Here is a 16,888-nt window from a genome sequence, read left to right as displayed (position 1 = left end):
GTCAGATTGTTAATACCGGTATGTGTTTGATTTTGGCTGTGATAGGTGCCCTTTAAGAGAATCCTGACCTGCACATCACTACTGCCCATAACCCCACCCCAAACATCCCTGGCCCACTCCTAATGTCACACTTCCATCCTCAGCATCCCCATTGCATCACAGAAAAGGTGTCACCCTATCCAGAGGGGAGACAGGATCTGATCCCACTACACTTGGGCCAGTTGGGAAACCTACTTTCCACAGGGCATAGCTTAGAGTCCCAGGACTCCCTGAGCAGCAACAAGGAGTAACACACATTATAAACATGCAGTGATGGGAAAAAGGGGAAAGTTCAATTGACAATTAGTATTATACAGCTGCATGGAGTTTGACCCTTCATTATCTTTTATATCAAAAACGTTTTTAGCTGTGTTTTTTTATTAAGGCACTGGGACATGGAACGACCAACTGCAAGGAAATTAACAGGGACCCTCCTATCATTCAGGAGGAGGTCAACAAGTACTTTTGGTTTAGAAAACATTGGCCATGCAGTAGACATGCATATCTCAGGGCCCTGCGTGTTGTACTGTAACCACATGTAATTGATATGGATACAAAACGCAACCACGGAAAGAAATGGACAGCGCTCTGTCTAACCCACATTCTGCAGTTGACCAGCTGCTACAAATGATAAAAAGTCAATATTTGTACACAAAAAGATGGAGAACGCCTGACAGCGCTCAGTTTACCTTTCAAAATAATAGTGTTCCGGCTGAACTTCACGGACGTCTGTCGTGGGATGAGATCAAAACGGCATAACGCAGGAGACAAGACGGATGTAGTCGCAGGCGTCCAAATAAAATGGGAGTGAACGAAAAGTCGCAGGTAAAAACTCTAGACGATAAGATTGTCGGATGAAGACGCAGTTTTCCGCGTTCACATCCGGCACTCGCGTCGTTTTTATCTGTGACTTTTCGTTCAATCCCATCATATTTGGACGCATCCGTCTCGTCTCCTGCGTTATGTCGTTCCGACCTCATCCGACAAAAGACGCCCGTGAAGTTCAGCCCTTGAAGTGTTAAATAAGAGGGGCCTTAATGTGCCACATGAGTTTACATTTTTTTTTGCATATTGTGCAAAAGAGAAATCATATATATATATATATATTGCTTATGACGTCCATTTATCTGTAAACCTGATTGGATTGTGAGCAGCTGGTCACATTGATGAGAGTTAGAGAGCAGTGTGGGAAAACCTCTCGCTTCAATTTACTTTTCCATTTCACCCCAAGCCTCATATTCACTGAATGACTATATGGGATAACAATGGCAGCTTCCATGGCTTGGGGTGAGTAAGGCAGATGTTGAATTGGCACTTAGGTGACACAGTCCCAATATAAAGCATATTTGTTATGTGATTAAAGCCAAACTGAAGCAGCAATAAGAGTCATCTTCCCAGAAATCAGGGCAAAGTCTTCCTTGTCCTCCTTCTTCCTCCTCCTGTCTCTCCTCACAAACCCAACTCCCCAGGATCCAACGTAGATTTCAGGAGATCATTCCCGGCTTTGATGTAATCTCTCAGGGAGGAGGAGCCTGAGGAACAGAATGTACCATGTGCAGGTTAGGCATGTTCTATACGACCAGAGAGACGCAATGGATTATGGGATGGAATATTTCAGGGAGGAGGAGCCTCTAGATAGAATGTACCATGTACAGGTTAGGCTCTGTTTTACACTGCCGGAGAGACACAATGGATTATGGGATAGAATATTTCAGGGAGGAGGAGCCTCTAGATGGATAGAATGTACCATGTACAGGTTAGGCTCTGTTTTACACTGCCGGAGAGACACAATGGATTATGGGGTAGAATATCACAAGATAGAGTTGGGGTGCATAATATATCAAGTGCTGCATAGCATAGGCGGAGGGTGATTTTTTTGTTTGGGTAGGCTAAATCTAATGTTACATCAACAGTTTTTTACCTTTGATTTTCCACTGGCGGGGAAACATTGATTCAGGCCCATATTATAAGCATTGGCCAAAGTCGTAATTCACATGTCTAAGCACACAGACACACAGGGAGGGTTTTTGTCTAAAACATTTTTTTTTGCCTAAAACTGCTCTAAAATCTGAAATGTGTCCCCTACATGGGCTGACTTATGTGCTACTAACTGATGGGCCAACGCTGCATTGATTAAGTACTAAGTCATTTGTCACTTGACATGAACAAAGCTCAGACTATTTTGAAAATAATATTCATAGCACTCTTTTATTATCAAAATTATAGAAAAAGTTCAGTTCATCCACATGATAAAATCAAGGCTAATGATTGGGTTGTTTAACATTAAAGCATTTTTATTGGTCTACTTCAATATAAAACATAAGGGATATGCTAACTGTGTCATTTATGAGACATCTGACATGCAGAAAGTATAATGCAGATATATTTTGGTCCCCCTTGCAAAAAAAAAACCAGTAGACGCCTTTTTACTGCAATCTCAAAGTAACCCAATATAAGAGTAACTAATTGTCTCAACGAATGAATTGTAACAGTTCAGAACGTTCCCGAATCATTGAGCTGCCAGACTGAAACGCCAGAGACATTAAACTTCAATTTTGGGAAAATGGTAAAAAGTAAAAGATGGAAAGCAAATAAGAAAAGTCTTCATTTATGGTGAATATTCTGAAAATAACTCAACTGAAAGAAGTGTTTGTAAAGTGAAAGCATCACCAATATCCAATCACAATGATTCCATTGAGCTATTCAGGTAGGTGTTGGCTGAAACTCACAGAGGTGTGAAATTGAGATCTGGTCACTATGGTACCATAACGTCTGTATCACACCTGTAGTGATGGGCGAATTCGACGCAAATTTGCGCCTGGCGAATAAATTCGCCCATCACTACACACCTGCACACTTTTTGTAGTTTCAGTTAACACCTACCTGAATAGATCAATGGAACTACCATTGACCATTGATGGTATTTATTTTTTGTGTAATGTAAGTATGAAATAATCCCCAGATACCAGACAAGCAGGCAGAGGATTAGCAGACGTTTTGTCTCTTGGCCCTGATCCCTACAACAAACAACCATTCTGGGTAATGCTCAATCACACCTATTCCCTAACTGCTCTTGGCATACAGTTAAAGGAACAGTTACGCTAAAAAATTTTTTTATTAAAAAATCCATTCTACCTACACTAATAATAGTGTATTCTGTATAGTAATAATAATATATATAATAATAGTGTAATCCTGCATCAAGTGTATTAATAGCAATGCTTTATTAAAAAATACTGTTAGAAAACACTGCTTCCTGTCTACTGGAGAACGGCGTTATGGCGACTCACTCTGCAGCTCCGCACTCCACATTTTCTCCCTAACCCGACTTCTGCCAAAATCGGAAGTTATGAATCCGGAGCCCACAGGCTTGAGGCCAGTTACATAGGTGAGATCCTAAAGTCCCTAATAGGGTAGATATATTATAAGTGTACATAGATTTTATAATAAATTTTTTTTTGCGTTACTGTTCCTTTAAGATCTTTCGCTTTCCCATATGAAATCTCCATCTGAGATTTTCAGTGCAAAGTTACAGGGTAGTGATAATATATTTTTATATGAGCACATTTCTATGAGAACAGCCTATTCCAATGAGGGACAAATGGTTATGTGTCAGAGTGTAAGAATAATAAAGTCTAATAACAAATGCCCCTCTCATTCTGACTCAGCAATAACCAAAGGGAAGGGAGGGGTGATGTTCCCCCATTTATTATTTCTCTTATTAATGACGCCCAGTGATGAGAGTCCACTTTGTAAGTTACTGACAGAATTCAGATATTAGATAAGACCCGTTTGTACACAAGTGTTTTCTTCATTTACTGATTCCTCCCTGTGTCTGTGTTTAACAGATAAAGAACTGCTGAGGGACAGTTGTAAGAGGGAAACTATTTTCAGTGCAATATCTGTAGTTAAGAACATCAGTCCTCTTCCAACATTTTGGGAGGGTACAAGTTATATAACGTATGTATGTGTTCTCCCATTTTAATCCATAAAAGCTTGTGAAAAGGGGGGTGTCTTTGGCAAAATGCTCGTGGGACACTTCGGTGTAACATGATCATTTTCCCAAAGCAAAACCATTAAAAATTCTTTGTTAAACTCAATAAACCTCATTCCATTTGAAATAGCCTTATCTCGATGTTTTGCCTCCCATATAACGAGGTCATAGCAATAAAATTATCAACATATTTGGTGACTCTCCCGACGTGATGATTTTCTGGACGCTGGACGTCTGAAATTTTCCAGTCGTATTTCTTCAAGTGCCAGTTATCAAGAGGATATACTGAGGGTAGTGCAAGCGGTCTATCGCTGAGGTACCAAGTAACTCCCGCAGCGGCAGACTCCATGTGTGGGGATCAATGTTTTTCAATCTGTTCTATTTTGCTCATTGTTTTGTTAAAGGGATACTGTCATGGGAAAAATTTTTTTTTTCAAAATGAATCAGTTAATAGTGCTGCTCCAGCAGAATTCTGCACTGAAATCCATTTCTCAAAAGAGCAAACAGATTTTTTTATATTCAATTTTGAAATCTGACATGGGGCTAGACATTTTGTCAATTTCCCAGCTGCCCCATGTCATGTGACTTGTTCTCTGATAAACTTCAATCACTCTTTACTGCTGTACTGCAAGTTGGAGTGATATCACACCCTCCCTTTCCCCCCCCAGCAGCCAAACAAAAGAACAATGGGAAGGTAACCAGATAGCAGCTCACTAACACAAGATAACAGCTGCCTGGTAGATCTAAGAACAACACTCAATAGTAAAAACCAGGTCCCACTGAGACACATCCAGTTACATTGAGAAGGAAAAACAGCAGCCTGCCAGAAAGCATTTCTCTCCTAAAGTGCAGGCACAAGTCACATGACCAGGGGCAGCTGAGAAATTGACAAAATGTCTAGCCCCATGTCAGATTTCAAAATTGAATATAAAAAAATCTGTTTGCTCTTTTGAGAAATGGATTTCAGTGCAGAATTCTGCTGGATCAGCACTATTAACTGATTCATTTTGAAAAAATTTTTTTTTCCCATGACAGTATCCCTTTAAGTGTTTTGTCAATTAGTTCAAATGCCACTCATGATAGGAATATGCTTTTTCCTTACTATTTTTGTCATGTATGTCGTTCCGTATTATGAAGCATTAGACTAATCTGTCATAGAAACTACACATGCCTGTTGGTTGATGAATGAAAAAGAATCCCTGTGTCTTGAGCTGGATGAATGAGGTTGAGACCAACTGGCATCAGCCTAGTGCGTGAATAAGATTTAGAATAACTATAATCTGTATGAAAGTGTCCATGAGGGAATTCACGGCTCTTTCACAGAGTCTGTTTGTGTTTTAGGATTTTCCCTACGTTTCCTGTTTAGGAGGCGACTCCACAGGCTACGGAATGGAAATCTAGGATGTTCCAGAGGGAATTCTTGTAGTGTGTGAAGTGTCCATCACTTTCCTGTCCATTTGAATTGTCAGATAACAAACGAGAGCCCTAGAAACATCTAGGTGTCCACCATCTGCAACTTCAAATACGTTTTCTTCACAGTTTCATTTTCGGTGTCTATTATCTGATATGAATTATTCCCAATTTTAAAATCCCAACCCTTCTAAATTACAGAGGAAAGTATAACATCATTTTTACCTGTAGGTGACCCCCGAGGAGTTTATATGGATGTTTGTCTCCACTGTTTGTTTTTATAAACAAAACAAATGTTAATAACTTGCTGCTCAGCTTTTTTGCCTCCTTACATTGTTATATAGGTGTCTTTCTACAGGTCTGTTAGAGCATATATTGAATGTAATACTTGTGTGTATGTTAGAAAGAAAAGGACTTGACGGAAATATGAATTTGATGTGTGTGTAATGAATACATTTGCTATATTGTTTTTGGTTCTCTTTAATGTTTATATGTTTTAATAGGTACCACTTGTAATATAATATTTGTTCTATGTTTCTGTCACTATTGTACTAATATTGTCATTTTGTCTTTGACTATCATGTCACTATTCTTATCTTATCCTAACATTGTCTTCTTTGTTATTTAGTTCTCTTGTGTATTTTCGTTTGTGAATGGGTTTCTCTTGAATAAGATTAATACACTCCACTTGTCTTTATAACAGAAATATTAGTGTTGTCTCTTTAAATGTTCTCTGTTATAGTTTTTGTCTCAAACCAACTTTACTTCTATTTTTTATCTTTATGGGTCAGATTGATAATTCTTTTTAAGTGTATTATGTTTTACTTGTGATCTGAATCAAAACCACTTTCTATATCTAACAATCCTCCTAGATATGCTAGTTGAAGGAGAAGGAAAGCTATGGAGGCATTTTATTGCCAATAGATTAGCTGCAATAGTGCAAGATAGAATGCTATATTTATTCTGTAGAATGTTTTACCATACCTGAGTAAAAAGCTCTAGATCTCCCTGTTTGTTTAGGATAGGAGCTGCAGTATTAACATGGTGTGACATCACTTCCTGCCTGAGTCTCTCCCTGCTCTGGACTCAGATTACAGTAGAGAAGGGAGGGGGAGGGGGAAGAGGAGCAAACTGAGCATGCTCTTGCCCAGGGCAATGAGGTTTAAGCTGAAAACAGGAAGTCTGATACAGAAGCCCATGAGTACACAATAGAAGGAAAGAAATGCAGTATTTCTTTTGAGAAGGGACTCAGAGCAGCATTACTTTGGGGGTTTACTGGTATATTTTTAGATGGACCTTTCTGATAAGGCTTACTTAGTTTTTACCTTTCCTTCTCCTTTGAATGCCCAAAACATTTTAAGTTTCAAAGCCTTTGTTAAGTGTCACAGACGAGGGGACAAGACTGCGTTTTCCTGGCCAGAAGGCGATAGTTTTCTCTCCTCTCACAACTTGAAAGTCTACTGTGACAGATAAAGGATATGTGTAAGGGCAGCTATTTTACTATACACATTACATGCCATTAGATCTAGCAGGCTTATGCCAACCAATAGAAAGTGATATTTCTCACATATACTTCAGCTGAGACATTACACCTATTCTCTGCTCCTTGCTCAGCAAACCTAGATCAAGTTCTTAATACTCAGGAGCAATTAAATGCCATTTTAAATATGCCTATTGGCAACCTTAGAGTGTCACAGGGTTACACAATCTCAGAACTTTTGGTTCCACAGACGGTGCAGCCCCAGTAATGAAGATTCTTATTGGGCTAATGGTTCAGGATGCTTTATAATTATTAAAAGTAGTACTTCCCCTGAATATTCTGAAGACAAAAGTCCTGATGACCAAATAAATCATGGACAGTTGTTTCAAACACCAGGGCCCACTCACACTGAAGTACTTCATGGTGCATCCAACTTACAACACCCTTTAAAAAGAAATCTAGTTCATAGTCCAAACAATTACAAGAAGGATTTTATCTGCTGGTACTGTCTTAAACCAGGGCATGTGTCCAGAGTATGCCGTAAGCGTAAACACCAGTTCAATGCTTAATTACTTCAAATGCTTAACTTTTTTCATTGACTGAGTATCTTTTACCTACAGCTAGTATTTTTTTTTTAACTTTGTCGTTTCATATGCATCTGTATTTTTTCTGTATCTCCTGAATCTGGATCTTTTCACCAACATGAAGGTAATATTTCATATATTATTATTGTACTGCATTTGCAGTACAAGAGGGGAGTATTATTGTTGTTTGTATTTTTTCTAATTAAATAAGCTTCAGTTTATAAAAATGCAAAAATCTCCAGTATTATTGCACTTGTGTATCTTGTATCACACGTCTGCAAGTGTAAGAAAATGCAGAAGTGATTTAATGGATTTATAGTTAATTTCATCTGATAACCAGTAATTTCACTACTAAATTTGTAGAATAAATGATGCTACTAAAATGGGTCTATGTCATTCTCATTTGGCCTAAATATATAAAAATGTTATTAAATGTTTTTTCCTACTTATGATTAATTAAAAAAATTGTTTTATTATAAGAAGGAACAGTACAGGTTGTATTTGACTGTTTTACACAATTACATTTTCAATTCTGTTACAAATTACACTGATATTAAGTGGAGTTGTGTCTTTGTACCATCCCACTTCCAACAACACAATCACTGGCAGCATTTGGTTGGATTTATTCCCAGCTGTCCTGTCAATTCTCTGCAACAATCCTATCAGGTGTTGTGGACTCTCTTCATCTGAATTAACCACAAGAAAACAAACGTCCTTCACTCAAATCATAATTACACAACCACTTCTCATTACTGACAGTTCATACAGTGGTTTCATTAGAGTTCTTTAGCTAGTACACTAGGGGGCAAATTCACTAAGCCGCGAAGCGCCGAACGCTAGCGTTAATTCGCTAGCGTTTGGCATTTTCGCTACTGCGCAAATTCACTAACGAACGCTGGCGTAGTTTTGCTAGTGTTACTTCGCAACCTAACGCCAGGCGAATTTTCGCTAGCGAAGAAACTACGCAAATTCACTAACTTGCGCAGTGTACTGAACGCTACCTTTTACGCTAGACTTCCTTCGCCACCTCAGACCTGGTGAAGCGCAATAGAGTAGATAGGGATTGTTTAAAAAAAAGTCAATTTTTTTTCTAAGTCCCAAAAAAACGCTGGCGTGTTTTCTACATGATGGCTGATAGGCTGAAAAAGATCGAAAATTTTTGGGGCTCCCCTTCCTCCCCCCTACATTTCCTGACTCATTGCAACTTACCTAGACAGTGGGCACATGTGTAGGGCAAAATAAAAATTTTATTTGCAGATTTGAAGGTTTTCTAGGCATTTGTAGTGCTGATACGTGTTCCTCCATTGAAATTTGAATTTCGCGCCGTATGCAAATTAGCCTTCGCTAGTGTAACTTCGCTTTATATATCGAATCAACGCTAGCGCAACTTCGCAACCTTACGCTACCCCTGTGCGCAACTTCGGATTTTAGTGAATTTGCGGAGCCCTGGCGAAACTACGCCTGGCGAAGTGGGGCGAAGTGCGGCGAAGTTGCGCCTGGCGCAACTTCGCATCTTAGTGAATTTGCCCCTAGATTACTCAAATCAGTATTACCAGAACACCAGATATTGTCACATTGTCTCTTTGTTTCCAGGTTGGTGATCTGAGCAAAACTCCATCAGTAGCTGTTGAGATTATTCACTATATTCCATTCTATTCCAAATAGAACAGCTATCATTGATCCCACCACTCATTGAAGGAAACTCTACATACATACAAAGAGCCATTTCAAAAGTTTGCCATTCATATCTGTGATGCCTTTACCTCTTTTGCATATCCTAATATCGGATCTATGGACTGATTATGAACTCTTAAGAACTGTACAGAGACTGCTGAATTAACTGAATACAAGTGACTGCTGAATATTACTTCATATCTCTATCCAAAGCCATGATGTCTCTCTGATTGGATTTTCCTCTATAATGAACTGATGGACTGATATTGAAATGGGTTAATTTTAAGTTTTAGATTCATACAGTATTGAATAGAGTCTAGATTCCAAGGGGCAAATTCACTAACATTCGTAGTTGCGCCAGGCGCAACTTCGCCGCGCTTCGCCGCACTTCGCCACACTTCGCCAGGCGTAGTTTCGCCAGCGCTCCGCAAATTCACTAAAATCCGAAGTTGCGCACAGGGGTAGCGTAAGATTGCGAAGTTGCGCTAGCGTTGATTCGCTAAGTGAAGCGAAGTTACGCTAGCGAAGGCTAATTTGCATACGGCACCAAATTCAAATTTCAATGGAGGAACACGTATCAGCACTACAAATGCCAAGAAAACCTTCAAAACATCAAATAAAAATTTTATTTTGCCCTACACATGTGCCCACTGTATAGGTAAGTTGCCATGAGTCAGGAAATGTAGGGGGGAAGGAGGGGAGCCCCAAAAATTTTTTCGATCTTTTTCAGCCTATCACCCATAATGTAGAAAACACGCCAGCGTTTTTTGGGACTTTTTTTGAAGCAATCCCTATCTACTCTATTGCGCTTCGCCTGGTCTGAGGTGGCGAAGGAAGTCTAGCGTAAAAGGTAGCGTTCAGTACACTGCGCGTTAGTGAATTTGCGTAGTTACTTCGCTAGCGAAAATTTGCCAGGCGTAAGGGTGCAAAGTAACACTAGTGAAACTACGCCATCGTTCGTTAGTGAATTTGCGCAGTAACGAAAATGCCAAACGCTAGCGAATTAACGCTAGCGTTCAGCGCTTCGGCGCTTAGTGAATTTGCCCCCAAGACTAGCCCCACCCATAATGTTAATATCTTGTCCAAATAAATAGAGTAGCTGACCAACATAGTATGAATTTAGATTAGTATGTGTTTTGATATGAGAAAGAAGGTTGTACTCATATTGTTTCTGAAATGTTTGTTGAATGTCATATAGTCAAAGATTTAGAGCTGCAACAATAAGTGCAATTTTTTATAGAAGAGTTCAGTTATTACCAATGATTAGGTAAAGTTTATTGCGGGTTAAACAACTTCATTTCAAGTTTCGTTAAGTCTACCCATGTCATCTTAGCATTAATACTTGGTCTATATTTCTCTGTTAGAATTCTGCTTTGTGTTATAAATTATGGGGAGGTTTGAAGAAAGAAAAAAAAAGAATAATTTCATCTTAAAAGAATAATTTTTACTTTAAAGATGCAATATGTTCAGTATTATTTAATTCATTTTTGCTTAGTTATGCTTAGATATTTTTGCTAACGTATATGTTTTTGCATATATTTTCTTATATAACATGATAGCATATAGATATCCACATTCAAATATTTTTGTGAGGTTTCCTGTTGCCAACTATATCTCAGCCAAGTTACTGCCTCAAAACAGGATTTACTTTTAGACCCTTTAGCCTCCTGTTTTTCTTATCTGATCTCAGTTTGAAGTTTTCACTTCTGTGACTGGTGCTGCCATGATGTTTAACTGTAACTCACAAGACCACTGTTTTCATTATGACAAACCCTCCCTTGTTCTCAGGGTTCCTCTCATTTCTGCGTTTCAAGAGAGGATATGATAATATATTTTTTATATGAGCACATTTATATGAGAACAGCCTGTTCCAATGAGGGACAAATGGTTATGTGTCAGAGTGTAAGAATAATAAAGTCTAATAACAAATGCCCCGATCATTCTGACTCAGCAATAACCAAAGGGAAGGGAGGGGTGATGTTCCCCCATTTATTATTTCTCTTATTAATGACGCCCAGTGATGAGAGGCCACTTTGTAAGTTACTGACAGAATTCAGATATTAGATAAGACCCGTTTGTACACAAGTGTTTTCTTCATTTACTGATTCCTCCCTGTGTCTGTGTTTAACAGATAAAGAACTGCTGAGGGACAGTTGTAAGTGGGAAACTATTTTCAGTGCAATATCTGTAGTTTAGAACATCAGTCCTCTTCCAACATTTTGGGAGGGTACAAGTTATATAACGTATGTATGTGTTCTCCCATTTTAATCTATAAAAGCCTGTGACAAGGGGAGTGTCTTTGGCAAAATGCTCGTGGGACACTTCGGTGTAACATGATCATTTTCCCAAGGCAAAACCATTAAAAATTCTTTGTTAAACTCAATAAACCTCATTTTATTTGAAATAGCCTTATCTCGATGTTTTGCCTCCCATATAACGAGGTCATAGCAATAAAATTATCAACAGTAGGGATTTTTTTCTATTCATTAGTGCTCCCTTGCCCCTCCCCCAGACAAGCTCAAATAGACACATTGGTCAGTCAGAGGATTTTTATTTTTTCTTCTTTGAATTTTTTTTAAAACTTTTTAAGCAAACAGGTTTGGGGAGGCTTAGGCCAGGGCCGCCATTAGAAATCACGGTGCCCCGCCCACCCCAGATTCCGCCCACTTCACACCACAGTTAAAGGAACAACACAGACATCAGCTCTAAAAACGGTAAGCCCCCTCACATGCAAGTTATAAAAAGCTACTGATGGTCAGGGTCCCCTTATAAGTTAAAAAAACTGGTGCCAGGGCCCCTCATAAAAGTTTGTTTTTTTTTAAAAAAAAATTGGTGGTCAGAGCCCTCCTACAAGTTAAAGAAAAACATTGGCGCAACCTTCAGGCAATAGTTTAGCCAGCCCCGCCTATTTCATCCCCGGAGTGGTACATTTTACTGTCTGTAAGTACAGCTGTGCTCTGATTGGATAAAATGCTGGCAGAAATATCCAATCAGTGTTCAGCTGATCTCCACAGCCAGGGGCAATCCGTGGGCTGCTGCCGTCCCCCTCTCTGCGCTTAAAAGTTTAGCGTCGGAGTGGGTCAAAAGGGGCGGTATTGCTAGTGCAACGCGTGTATACTGCGTTTATAAACCGGAAATTCGGCTCTTAAAGTTACAGGAGGCGACTTTTTGCCGCCCTTGTAACTGGCCGTTCACTGCCGCTCAAGGAGCTCACCGTGCCTCATGGCAGGAATGGCCTGTCCACAGCACAGAGCCTGGAGGCAGAACCGGAGCTTTCCTTCCCTGTTTAAAGGAGCTCGAAGTCATCAACAGAGCAGGGGTTTTTTTGTTTTACATTTTCTTTTGTGTCACATAGGTTTGGGGAGGCTTAGCCTCCCCTAGCCTTATTGAAAATCTGCCCTGAAATCTTATTGAAATTCCGCCCTTCCTACCAGATTGTGCGGCTTTCTGACAAAATCAGGGGCCCTGCCAGAGTGAGTACAGCCATCGGGCCCCCCCCAAAACCCAAAAAGCACCGGGCTCGGGACAAGTGTCCCCCCAGTCCCCCCCTGATGGCGGCCCTGGGCTTTGCCTCCCCAAGCCTTAATGAAAATCCGCCTATACTGCATAGTATTTTGATCAATTTGAAGGAATGAATGTGATTGGAACTGCACCTAGTTCTTTGAAGTGATTTTAATTTTAGCTTTGACACAAGGTAAATCCAATGAGCACAGAGATACAAAATCCCACGATGACTATCCCCCCATGTGCCAGCACCTTAAAAGTGGAAATATGGGGTATGAGATCCAGAATTTTAGGATTTGCCTTAATACTGAACCCACCACAAACCCCAAACCAATTCCAGACAGTAATTTGCATATATTAATTAGCAAAATCACTTTCACCAGGTCTTTTAAGGTTTGGATTCAGATTGGTGAGGGTTACGGATTCTGAGTCCTGTTACTATGAAAGTTTTTCTTTTTCAGTCAATCATAGACAGTGTGGTTTAAATGGATAGGCCCTCATTTACCATTGGGAAGGTTCTATTAAGAAGATGACATGCAGGGCATAGAGTTGCCACCATCCCTGTACTTTATACCTGCGACTGACCCAGATCTCAGTACTATGATCTCTTTGCACTGTGTATATCCCCAAAGCAGATGAATTACACTCGGGACAACATTTCATTGTGTGTATGAGAACTGTCAAATTGTGCTGATTTTCTGCACAGACAACTGGTGCTATTACAGAGTGTTGACCATTTCCATTACCTGCTCGGGACTTTATCCAGGACAGGGCCTTGTGCTCCAGCAACTCCCACTCATCTCTCTGATCCAAACAGCGGACATGGAGCCAGATCACAGCCAATAGTGTTACCCACACAGCAGGGTCAGGGTTCTGAGGTAGAGCAAATAACCTGATTTAATAAAGGAGTGCCCACCTTGGTTGCCCTATATCTGTGGCATAAGAACATCTCAGGTCAAGTTAAATCAGGTTTATGGTCATCTCAACCAGCATCTGGCTGGGGGTCCAGGGCCCACAAGGTGGCCATGTCAGGGGTCCCCACACCACCAGCCAGCCCCCCACCCCAGGCGCAACCCCCTCCAACTGCCCCCTGCCCTGTGCCTTTCTTTCTGCCTGACGTGGGCAATTAGGGCTAGAAGGGGAGGTCAGGGAGAGGCACGGGCAGCGGGTCCCACTCTAACCCTGATCTCAACTGTATATAAGTAATCACGGCTCCAGCAGCAAGACATGTTAGCAGCTGGGTATTAACCAGTCTTACCGCATAAGGAATACAGATATTGATATAAAGAATAAGGAATACAGATATTAATATAAAGAATAAGGAATACAGATATCAGTATAAAGAATAAGGAATAAAGATATTGATATAAAGAATAAGGAATACAGATATTAATATAAAGAATAAGGAATACAGATTTTAATATTAAGAATAAGGAATACAGATATTAATATAAAGAATAAGGAATAAAGATATTAATATAAAGAATAAGGAATAAAGATATTGATATAAGGAATGCAGATGTTGATATAAAGAATAAGGAATAAATATATTGATATAAAGAATACGGAGTAAAGATATTAATATAAAGAATAAGGAATACAGATATTAATATAAATAATAAGGAATACAGATATTAATATAAATAATAAGGAATACAGATATTAATATAAAGAATACGGAGTAAAGATATTAATATAAAGAATACGGAGTAAAGATATTAATATAAAGAATAAGGAATAAAGATATTGATATAAAGAATAAGGAATAAAGATATTAATATAAAGAATAAGTGTAGGGATGTTAAAATCTTAGACACCCTTACACTTTACACACAGGCACATCCCTAGTAATATGGACACCTCAGTGGGTCCTTATGGGGACCTTGTGCTTATGTAACCCCTGTAGTTCACACAGTGTACACCAGATGGCACTGTGCCAGAGTATAAAAGGTTTAGGAACCATGTGCTCTGGGTCCATTGCTTTAGCCCAACCAAGCAGGCTGGAAGGGAATGGGTAGTGTCGACCCTAGGCGCCTTGGCCCTAGTAATTAGACAGCTATACTCGTTTTATAGATCGCTCTAGGAGTGATAGAGAGGTTATTTAGTTGAGCAGCTCAAGGCTCCGCCGAGGAGATTAGAGGGATTAAGATCCCAGGGTATTACTGACCCAGAGTAAGGAACCAAGTGTTGAGATAGGGATGTCAGGAGTTCCCCTAGTCTGCCACTGGAAGATATCCTGAAAACCGGGCAATACCCATCACATGCTGTCAGCTTACTCTCTGCTGTATATTCCCTAGCCTGTGGGGATTCAGCCTATACGTGCTGTGAGTATATGCTTCCTTTATGCTGCTGTGTATGTTCTATACTCCATTGTGGATCAATCTGCTAAATGATCTCTGTGCTCTTGTTCAATAAATATTGTTCTTGGTTCAACTGTTAAAGAACTACTGGCGCCCATCATTGTGCTATTGTATCAGGTTACAGTTACACTACACCCTGCCTCCACCCCGCTGCGAGGGCTTACCCCTGAGAAAGAGAGCTCATCTGTGGTCCCAGCCCACCAAGGAAAGTAGAGTAAACGGCCCTAGCACAAGTCAGTTTACTATAGCGCTACATTTTGGCGCCCGGTACGTGGGGCTTGAAAAGGCACCTAGACGGGGAAAGTCTGTAGTTCTTATTCCCCGAGCGGTGTGCTTACTGATTATATTGTGAGCGTGTATCCCTCACACATTTCGGTCACAGCAAAAGCATAATGGCTCCCCTGTCTGAAGCTGCCTTGTGGGACTGGTCCTTAGAAATGGGAGCGGATCCTGACTACACGTTTGTAGTGGATAATGTCCCAGAGGGGTGCCCTATAGATGTTGCGAATCATTCCTTAATGGGCAACCCCATATTTAATGCTTTTGAATATGTTGCACAAGAACCGTCTGATGAGAAAGGATTTGTCCAGGTCTTGTATTGGGTCCCTGCCGAACCTAGCAGTGATACATGGCCTTCCAAGGTGTACCCTATGGGAGTCTCTGCAGAGGGGTGTCCGTGCCGGTATCAGAGCCTGCCTAAGTCTGCCCAGCCTATGAGCAGTCCCCCTCCTCTATCATTGCTTAATTTGACTTCTGAGTGTGAGGATCCGATGATAGATGAATCTTACTATAGCTCCAGCCTATGGGAAGAGAACAAGGGCTGTAGTATCAAGGATGCAGAGTACGCTGAAATTAAAATGTCTACCCCTGGGCTAAATCCATTCCTAGCTGCTGATGCCATAGACTTTAATGACTTTATGCTAGCTGAGGAACCTGTTTGTTTGGCCCTGGGAACAGAATCATTGCTGGACAGTTGCCCTACGACATCACCACCTTCACCGCCACCTATACCACCTTGTGTAGGAAAAGTTGCTGTGAAGGAATTTTGTGTTGCGCAACCTCCAGAGCCAACGCCCTGCCCTGCATGGGTTGAGAAGGGAAACGCGCGAAAAAGTAGAAAAGGGCGTACCAGATTATCCCAAGGGGGTGTTACCCGAGCTATGGCGCCACGTCCCACCCTGGAGGATAGTACCGCTGCCATATTGAGTTTGGTTTCCATGCTGTTAGACTCGGCTGAGTCAGATAGGTGTGTGGACAAACCAATTGCTGAGTGCGTTGCCGAACCGGTTGCTGAGCCTGCGGCTGAATTTGTTATTGAACCGGAGGTTCCGGAGCCTACTATGGAGCCTTTGCCCTGTGATACTACCCGGGTGGAGCCCAAGCGGCAGTATGTATACCAGGGTACCTTTACCCCAACCGAAAGGGGAATGATGATTCCGGCCTGTGGCGTGTGTGATATGGAAGCGCCCAACGCCTTGGCGTGTGTTCGCAATGTGAGGCCCGCTTATGGATGGGACCATTCAACCGGGCTGATCAACCTCCATTGGTGGAGAAGACACGGGACAAGGTGAGCGGCAAAACTATTCTTGTCTACCAAGAAATAGAGGAGGCCCCGGGGTGTCAGCGGCTGCGGCCCCCGCACTAGAACTTGTCCCAGAGAAGGTCCCAGAGCCCGCGCTAGAGCTGGCCTTTGTACCCGTACCCGTACTAGATGAGTCACCCAGTGAGTCTTCACTCAATTCAGTTTATGCCTCCCCAACCAAAGTGGTTCCGCTTGAGGGAGACGTGCCCGTGACCGCGGCTGCGGTCAGTAAAATCACGCCGTCCGGCTGGACGGCAGATG

At 41.0% G+C, this 16,888-nt stretch overlaps 1 protein-coding gene across 4 annotated transcripts in view; it reads right to left on the bottom strand.

Moving 5' to 3' along the window:
* Nucleotides 1-1,341: 1,341 nt before the first annotated feature.
* The window catches only part of LOC108695931 (von Willebrand factor A domain-containing protein 5A), a 43,939-nt gene continuing 28,392 nt past the window's right edge, over nt 1,342-16,888 (bottom strand). For all 4 annotated transcript variants that reach the window (XM_041570420.1, XM_041570426.1, XM_041570429.1 and 1 more), the window contains 2 exons: nt 13,432-13,558; nt 1,342-1,571 (listed from right to left, as the gene is read on the bottom strand). In XM_041570420.1, coding sequence (XP_041426354.1) covers nt 1,489-1,571; nt 13,432-13,558 — 210 coding nt within the window. In that variant the 3' untranslated portion in view covers nt 1,342-1,488. The remainder of the gene's footprint in view (nt 1,572-13,431; nt 13,559-16,888) is intronic.

Source organism: Xenopus laevis, chromosome 1L, assembly GCF_017654675.1.
Source record: "Xenopus laevis strain J_2021 chromosome 1L, Xenopus_laevis_v10.1, whole genome shotgun sequence".
Lineage (NCBI taxonomy): Eukaryota > Metazoa > Chordata > Amphibia > Anura > Pipidae > Xenopus > Xenopus laevis.
Note: the sequence above shows the minus strand (reverse complement) of the source record. Positions and strands in the feature narration are given on the sequence as shown.